General features: G+C 35.0%; 1 protein-coding gene across 1 annotated transcript; it reads right to left on the reverse strand.

Annotated features, from left to right (window-relative positions):
* Positions 1-277: 277 nt before the first annotated feature.
* On the reverse strand, positions 278-1,504 carry LOC137631871 (uncharacterized). The gene has a single exon (XM_068363880.1). The coding sequence runs from the start codon at positions 1,502-1,504 to the stop codon at positions 278-280; it is 1,227 nt and encodes a 408-aa protein (XP_068219981.1).
* Between the last annotated feature and the right edge of the window lie 8,394 nt (positions 1,505-9,898).

Below are 9,898 nucleotides of genomic sequence, written 5' to 3' on the forward strand. Positions count from 1 at the left end.
TTACAATTTGCATATGAAGTCAAAATCATAAACAGAAATATAGATACCATTATTAAGAAAAAATACTACCTAATTATGTCCACCTTATCTAAATCAAAATGAATTTGTTTACAATGTTGAAAGTCAAAATACACACAATAATACTAATATATACAAAACATAAAACAACATTAAATTGTTCTAATATTTATCTAATGGTGGTTAAATAAAAATAACAATAATGAATTAAAGAATGTTATTTATATAATCCCACATAATCAAATGGAACTATTTTTATCTATACACACATTTCATCTTCACTCATGCTTTCATCAGATTCTATATTAATTATGAATTGATCAAGCAAATGGTCAAGAGCCGCATCCTTGGCTCGATAGTCAGTTTCAATTTTCCTCACATGCCTCATAGCATTTTGCCAGTGGTGTGGGGTCACATGATTAATTGCTTCTTGCGTAATTTTTTCAACATTTTTCAAAGACTGGCTACTATGAGAATTCCCTTTTTTAATTTCTGTTTTTACTTGGGCCCAAATTAGTTCTATTGGATTGAACATGCAGTGATAGGGTGGCAATCTTAGTACTCTGTGGCCGTGATTAGCAGCTATTTGATCTATTTCATATATTTCTCTTTCCTTATGAAGCTTGCATATCTTGAGCAGCTCTAGTTTTGTAATAGCAGGATCATGATCAATCTTATTTGACTCTAACCACTGAAGTATTTGGCACTTTTTGTTGCTAATTGTTGGAACTTTGTTTAATATTTTAGAGTGATATGGAGCATTATCCATAATGATTAGGGGCTGATTATTTATGTTAGGAAGAAGCTGATTTTCAAACCAAAATTTAAATGTTTTACAATCCATGGAGTCATGATAATCCCCCTTTGCTCCATTTTTTGAATTGAACATAAGAAAGGCTCCATCTATAAAACCATGACTACCCCCAGCATGTCTCATTATAAACCTTGCTCCTTTCCCAGATTTTAGCTTAGGTCCTACTGTTCCGTCTTCATTTGTCCAACACCGTTCTATGCTAAGATTTTGGTTTACCCAAGTCTCGTCTAGATATACTTCCGGTCTAGGGTTTAGACTTTCTCTGTTTCTTTCTATTTCTCTAAGATATTTATTCCTGGCATTAACAATGTCACTTCTCTCCATTAAGAATTTTCTCCCACTCATAACTTTTCTAAACCTAAATCCCATAATTCTAACTAATTTATATAGAGAACTCCTTGAACTTCTGAAATTTACAGGAGGCTCTTTTATTCTTTCTAACAAGGAGGATATCGTGGGTAGTTCTCCTCTCTCATAAAAAGAAAGGATCTCTCTCTTTATACATTCCCTGTCAAAATTGTCAACCTGATCCACAACTGTAGATGTTCTCTTTTTGGGCTTAGGTGAGCGGAATATACCATCACATAATGTCATATTCAATTGTTTGAGGTGTTGAACCGTTCGCATTGAGACGCCTGTTGCAACTGCGGTGTTTGTTAAAACATCGGTCATCGTCTCATACCATCCTCCCTGAGCGATGAACACTCATAACCATATTCCGGCTTTGACTGGTGAGCTTGGTGCCTCGGGAGTGTTGAGAGCAGGAGTCTGCAGTACTATGGACAGCGGATGTTGTCATGCTTGCACTGCATGAAGCAAACCCTGTGAATAAAGTCTTACCTTAACATAACTTTTTTACAACTGCACTAAATTTTGCATAACTCTTTAAGATAAGAAGTACCAGTAAACAGTAGCGGATGCTTGATATAAGTTAGGCTAGGTCTATGTAGGCCTATGATGTATGTATATTCTTTAACTTTTCAAAATATCCGCAGAAACTTGTGTTAACATTATATTAGTCCTGAACAGAACACAGAATGGGAAAATGAAAAGTTTGTTTATTCCGCATTGTCTGCTGTAACTTATATGAAAGAGTTAATTTGTTAATTTCTCCGAAATATAATTTTTTTTATTAGTGTGCTCCTACGAAAAGAAGCATGGACATTTTCTTTTTGCAAATATAGCCCTCAAAGTAATCTCAATAACATAACATTGATTTCAACACTTACATAAATTAAGAAGATGATGCAATGACTGTATGAAAGTCAGCGGGGATTGTTTTCCCGCCAAGGTGGCAGACTGTTCTTTTACCTCCCCGCAAGTTTTCACAAATATCGGGTTTTATTAATTCCATGTTTTTGGTAAATTCTGGTATTCAGAGAGTTTATTATAACATGTTTAACTTATGCTGAGTGCAATTTATCCCAATTTGTGTTAAAATATGTGAAAAATTACAAAATTACAAATCGTGCATCCGAAAGTAAGCTGCTGTCGTTGACTTTGGCGCATTATTATATTAAATTTAGACTTACCATGACGATACTTTATAATATATTTATTCTTTCACATTGTTTATTGACAAAACATATATCTGATGGAGATTAGTAAATAAGTTTCGATTCACATTACTTGGTAATTATTTGAGAACAATGAAGGTGTTCGGACAAAAATACTTCCGACCAATCAGGTATCAGGAACCTTTCCGAGCTAAAAGGACACCCCTGTGAGTCAAGTGCAAATATGCACGGCTAAATAAAATAGACTTTATAGTAGGGGAAGAGAAGAAGGAAAAGAATGAGAGAGAGAGAGAGAGAGAGAGAGAGAGAGAGAGAGAGAGAGAGAGAGAGAGAGAGAGAGAGAGAGAGAGGAGAATTCAACACCAGACCAAAGAAAACCTGTTGCTGTTTTGCTGGATAACCGGGGGACGTCAGTGACAGGATACTCTCTTTCTATCCTGCCTGTCTCGGAACCCCAAACCGAGAGGTAGTCCTGAATCGGAAGACACCCAAGAGGAAGGATCCTCAACGGAGTCGATTTCTTAGGGCTTGACCCGAACCAGGACTCTCGGAAAACCCGAGTCTCTTTACTTTAGGTTATCCAGGAAGATACAGACATCACTGCCATTACTGCTCGGAAAATATTCTCCATTTAAGAAGACTCAAACATTTTATGCAAATTTATTAGATTTGATTAATAAATTCACAGTTTCTTATAACGGTTGATAATTAAGAATTTAGTTGCCTTTACTACTAATTATTATTACAGCTATTTATGAATTTCAGATATTTTTTTTTAATGAAATAAATCAGTAATATGATGGGCAAGGAGAGGCACCCGATGAGATACTACTGCTAGAGTTATTTGGTACTGTGATGGCAAGATAGTACTACATTGGATCCCTCTCTGGTTAAAGCTCATTTTTCCTTAGCCCAATTTTCGAGTCAACACAATATTAATCTCTCCATTAACTTTTAAAGACCAAGACTGAATAGCAATATTTTTATTCACATTTGAATTGAAATAAATTAGTTTATCTATAAAATCATTTATTACAGAATTTGTGTTAATGTACTGTACATAAGATGTGAATATAAATAGATGGCGAGAGTTGACTAGAGCGGCCGACTCTTCTATACAATGGGAATGATGAGATTGAAAGAAACAGAGTTACTTGAATAGCTGAGCCAATCTATAGTCTATGCTTTGCAATGAGAGTATAGCTGTTAGGAACCTTGTTTTCAATTATGGCTCAACAATCGCTTATTCGTAGGCAGCGGGTTCTCTGGTGCGTTGCAAGAAGTCTAAAATTATTAAAACATTATTTACAAGAAAAATATCATGTCAACCTTTCATTAGTCGGAAATTTAGTCTGAACACTGTGTCACTGAGATATGGTTTAAAGATGAAAGACTTTTCACCCTCAACTTCAATACACCATATTTGTTAGGCCTATGAATATTTCCATTCCTTAACTTGAATATCCAGCCTAGAATACCCATCGAACAGTCACAAATAATTTCCAAGATTTCACTATAACTGTTGTTTGTTCGTAATTATGACGGTCTAAATTCGAACAATATTTATAGACCATGTGTGATAAAATTCTTTGGTCATTTCCTTTATACAGAATGTGAAGAGCGAAGTGGATGATGAATGGAGAAGTATTGATTTAAAAGCTCAAGATAGAGACGACTGGCGAAATATAACCGTGGCCCTTTTGAGTAAATAGGCGTAGGAGGCGATGATGGTGGTATATATATATATATATATATATATATATATATATATATATATATATATATATATATATATATATATATATATATATATATAATGAACTCTAATTAAAACTCTTTCAAATGTAATAATAATAAATCTGAAGCAGAGTCTAAATTCAGGGGAAATGGCGTAATCGTTTGTACACTAAAATAGATCGTATTTGCTGCTACCAACGAAACACAGGAGGAATATAAATGCTGGATTTTAGAATACTGCACAAAAGCAACGATGTTCCTGCTGATTGTAATCTCAGGTAGGCCTACAATTCAATGCTCTATAGATACAGAAGCTGTAATGCCATATAGGCCTACAATGCATTATATAGATGCAGAATCTGTAATGTCAGATAGGCCTTCAATGCAACGGTTAAAACATATAGATACAGAAGCTGTAATGTCAGATAGGCCTATAATGCAACGCTTAAAGCATATAGATAATTTAAATGGAAAACATGACGGTGTTTTTATGCTTTGACATCACTGCTCTTGAAGGATCACAGTCCTTTAGGCCCATGCAATACGAGCTGACGGTTAACTGACTTATGAAAACTCGCTTATTAAGCCCTTTTCTTGCTTTCTAGTTTGGCCCTTTTCATTATTTCTTCATCTGTGTCTTTGATCTAACTGATTTTATTCTTTTATTAGCGTATTTAAATTGTCTATGGATAATTGAAACACTTAGGATTTCCTCTGTTCCTTTCATGTAGCCGCTTCTCTCACTCCGAGCAACTCCCACACAAGCAAATTATCTCCTCGATTTCAAGGACAAAAATGCTCATACAATTAGTTTTCCCATATAGAAATGATTAAATCCCTTAATAAATATATATTATTTTGATAAATATATAATTCACATTAGTTTTGGAATGGAATTTATAATTTGAGGCTTTTATAATCAAAGAATCACATTGAAATTTAAAATATCGATATATCATGAAATTATTTTGATGGTTTCTGGGCGTCATCTATTACTTCTCTTTCGAAACCTAACCTTTCTTCACCTTTATAGATATGCAACCAAAACTGTTCCTTATTTTCATCCATAACTCTATCTTTTAAATAATACATTTTATTATTATTACGATTCCCTCCGATTTTTTGCTACCTTCCTCCTCCTCAAGTAGCACTCTCTCTCTCTCTCTCTCTCTCTCTCTCTCTCTCTTTATATATATATATATATATATATATATATATATATATATATATATATATATATATATATATATATATATATATATACTGCTTAACCTTTTGCTGGGGATAGTTTACGCCCTTCTTCTGCCTCCGACTAAATCACTTTTCATTCATTCCCACGATCTCCTACTTCCCTGGGACTCACTGCTATAACACTTTCTCTTTTAATGGATAGACTAAGTCTATCAACAAATTTCCTTTTCATGGACCTAAAGAGAAGTCTCCCTACCGGGGCATCTTTTTCCGTCGCCATGCCAGTCACCTTCCCCATTTTCACCCCTGTAATCTTGTTTAGTGGCCTCAGAAGGGACCTGTCCCTCAGTCAGTTATACGGGTATTGACTTTGCCGAAGGGACGCTTGGTATCTTACCATTACCCCCACCTGGGAACTAAATTCCAGGCTGCTGAATGAGGATAAACTCCCACTACTTTTTGGCCTTACCTCATTAGCTTCGGCTATCTTAATTTAACGTAGTTTAAACATTAATCTGTAAAGTAATATATCATCTCATTGTTTAATTAACCCCATTAGCATTAAGGTAAATAAACTTAACCCTTTTCACATTGCAAACGTCTTTTTACAATTCTAATTAAGCTGATTCCATTCTACATTCTCTTACGGCCTGCCAACGCAAGAGCCCGTGTCTTACATAAGGTATGGCAATCTGAACACACACACACATGCAAACACAAACACACACACACACACACACACACACACACACACACACTGCAGTTAATGATTTGTTTCCTTCACGATTCCTTTTATTTTTAGTGTTTAAAACACCTTCAAATATTTTTCCTTTTCTTCCACAACATTGTGTATATTATCTTCGAGAAAACTTGGATGTCTATGTTAATTAAGTTGATAGAATGCGAAACTACTGTATTATTATTATTATTATCATTATTATTATTATTATTAGCTAAGCTAAATCCCTAGTTGGAAAAGCAAGATGCTATAAGCCGAAAGGGTGCAAAAAGGAAAAATAGCCCAGTGAGAGAAGGAAATGAATAAACGATATACGCAGTAATGATAAATTAAAACAGAATATTTTAAAAAGACTAATACAGATATTTCATAAATAAACTATAAGAACAATTATGTCAACCTGATCAACATAATAACATTTGCAACAAGTTTGAACCTTTGAAGTCCTACTGACCCCACTACCCGATTAGGAAGATCTTTCCACAACATTGTCACAGCTGGATTAAAACTTCTAGAGTACTGTGTAATATTGAGCCTCAAGATTAAGAAGGCCTGACTATTAGAATTAACTGCATGCCTAGTGTTACGAACGGGGTGAAATTGTCCGGGAAGATCTGAATCTAAAATATGGTCAGAGTTAAAAAATCTTATGCAACATGCATAATGAACTAACTGAACAGCGGTGCCAGAGATTAATATCTAGATCTGGAATAAGAAACCTAATAGGCCGTAAGTTCCGGTCCAAAAAATTAAGATGAGAATCAGCAGCTGAAGATCAGACAGGAGAACAATACTTGAAATAAGGTAGAATTAAAGAATTCAAACCCTTCAGAATAGATTGATCACCAAAAATCTTAAAAGACTGTAAATAAACCAATTTATTTTGTGCAATTGAAGAAGATACAGACCTAATGAGTTTCTCACAAGTAAATTTACAGTCGAGAATCACACCTAAAATTTTAAAACAGTCATGCAGAGTTAAAGAAACATTATATTACTTATTGTTGAGAGAATCATTGAATTATGTTGATATAATTATGAGCGTTGGAAGAGACAAGTTGAATAAAATAAGAGTATGATTGTTGTTAAGAGAAACAAAGGAATTGCAAATATTCTTTCGAATGATAACATTAGTGTCTATAACTGCATCCAATGTACTATCTCTCTCTCTCTCTCTCTCTCTCTCTCTCTCTCTCTCTCTCTCTCTCTCTCTCTCTCTCTCTCTCAATGACTCAAAGGTGTGTAAACAACTGTTGCATTGGTGAAAATGCTTTCATAAAATTTTCTTGCTTTAAACATCCATTGATTTTATACACGATTTTCCGGATGGAAACAAGAAGTCAAACTCTCCGTAGAAGGTTTCGTTTTAGCGGATTACTTAAAACTACATTTAAAAAAAAAGCTATTTTATATGCAAAAACAAAAAGGATTAAATATAATGAAAGCATTGGCATGACTTGAATGTCTTCGAAATTCTATGGGATCTTTACCTACAGGAGTAAAGTCTTAATATCCTAAGTTGAAATACTATTAAAAGTTACTCTTTTCACTAGCGATAGCTTTGTTTGTAAGCCAGTTTCACCATTACTATAAATTATGGAAGGGGTAGACCTGGGGAAGGGGTAGACCTAGGGGAGGGGTAGACTTAAAAGAACGGGTAAACAAGGGGAAAGGGGTAGACCTAGACGAAGGGTAAAATAGGGGAGGGATAGACATAAGGGAAAGGTAGATCTAGGGGAAGGAGTAGACCAAGGGAGGAGGGGTGACATACTGGAGGGGATAGACCTAGGGAAGGGATAGTCCTTGGGGAAGAGGTAGACTTAGCAGAAGGGTTAGACATTGGGGAGGGGTATACATAGTTGAAGATGCACACCAATGCAAATATTAATCATATTCTATGTAAACATATATTTCTATAGAGTGAAGCGTAAAACGAAGAAGTAAAGATGGGGATATAACTTGAACTTACAATTTGTCTTGTTCAAGAATCCTTCTTTCGCTCTCAGGTGAAATATTTGCTTGCTTGCTGAGGCTAATGAGGACACATTGCATCGCTAATAATTACTAAGATGAATCTAAAGCGAACTATTTCGTTTAACCGATGATTCTACTGTAGTTCCTCTCCATAAATTCTACTTTAATGAATATTTTGAGAAAAGTATAACCAAACGAAGCATTTGTTTCATGAAGATGGATTTTAAGCAGCCGAAGAGGACACTCTGGAATACTTGTCTTTGTTAATTGAGATAAAACGGACTTCGGAGTCTACAGTCAATATAATGATCTTATTAAAGAGAGAGAGAGAGAGAGAGAGAGAGAGAGAGAGAGAGAGAGAGAGAGAGAGAGAGAGAGAGAGAGAGAGAGAAAAAAAATAAAAGTTTAACATATCTGCAATTACACTCAGAACAAATGAACATTCATGCAACTTGCATTTTATAGTCTGGTTTAATGACCACTATTAAAGAATAGATTTAATTGTACATATAATTTTCACGAAATGGAAAAAAACTAAGATTGTTTTTTTTTTTTTTTGTGAATTACCTACATTAAAGAATTTTATTACATTTTGTTCTAATATTGAATCAGGAATCAATTATTCCGCAAAAGACGAAACAAAATTCTTAAATCAAATCTCATAATTCATCATATCTGTCACTCGACCATATTCTAATTAAATTGAGAAGAGAGAGAGAGAGAGAGAGAGAGAGAGAGAGAGAGAGAGAGAGAGAGAGAGAGCATTAATTATTGCCTTATTGCCTTATTCCATGTTTGGGTTCCCCGAGGTCCCTCGGTGTGAGGCACCTCGTATATCCACCAGAGAGTTGCTAATGCATCTTCCGGTCTATTTTGTAGCTTCCAGTCTTGGATGGTCTGGGAAGCATCTTAGGTATTTTACTAGCTTATTCTTAAACACATCTACGCTCACTCCTGATATGTTTCTTAGATGAGCTGGCAGCGCATTAAATAGTCGCTGCATTATCGATGCTGATGCGTAGTGGATTAATGTCCTGTGCGCCTTCCTAAGTTTTCCTGGTATAGTTTTGGGCACTATTAATCTACCTCGGCTTACTCTTTCTGATACTTTTAGCTCCATGAGGTTTTCAGTAATTCCCTCGATTCTCTTCCATGCTTGTATTATCATTTAGCGTTCTCTTCTCCTTTCTAGACTGTACAACTTAAAAAATTGCAGTTTTTCCCAGTAGTCAAGGTCCTTAACTTCTCCTATTCTATCAGTAAAGGACCTTTGTACACTCTCTATTTGTGCGATATCCTTTTGGTAGTGTGGGTACCATATCGCATTGCAGTACTCGAGTATATTACGTACATAAGTTTTGTAAAGCATGATCACATGTTCAGCTTTTCTTGTTTTAAAGTGTCTGAATAGTATTTCCATTCTTGCTTTACATTTAGCCCAGAGTGTTGCTATTTGGTCGTTGCATAACATATACCTATTTAACATTACACCAAGATCTTTAATTGCTTCCTTATTTTTGCTTGTATCGTTATTAGGTCCCATGTATGCATATACCATTCCTTCTCTGTTTCCATGATTTATTGATTCGAATTTATCGGAGTTAAATACCATCCTATTTATCTCCGCCCATTCATATATTTTGTTTAGATCTCTTTGTAATGAGTTCCTATCTTCATCACAAGTAATTTCTCTACTTATTCTTGTGTCATCGGGGAAACTTCTCACTACAGAGTCTTTAACATTACAGTCTATGTCTGAGATCATAATAACAAACAGCAGTGCAGCTCATACCGTACCCTGTGGCACGCCAGATATTACCTGAGCTTCGTCTGATTTCTCGTCATTTGCAGAAATTCTTTTATCAATTTTCCTATCTTTCCCACAATATTATGCTTTCTCATTTTTTC

The sequence above is a fragment of the Palaemon carinicauda genome, chromosome 3, assembly GCF_036898095.1.
Source record: "Palaemon carinicauda isolate YSFRI2023 chromosome 3, ASM3689809v2, whole genome shotgun sequence".
Lineage (NCBI taxonomy): Eukaryota > Metazoa > Arthropoda > Malacostraca > Decapoda > Palaemonidae > Palaemon > Palaemon carinicauda.

What these genes read in the sequence shown, in the direction of transcription:
- LOC137631871 (XM_068363880.1), bottom strand. Translation starts at nt 1,504, where the DNA reads ATGACCGATGTTTTAACAAACACCGCAGTTGCAACAGGCGTCTCAATG.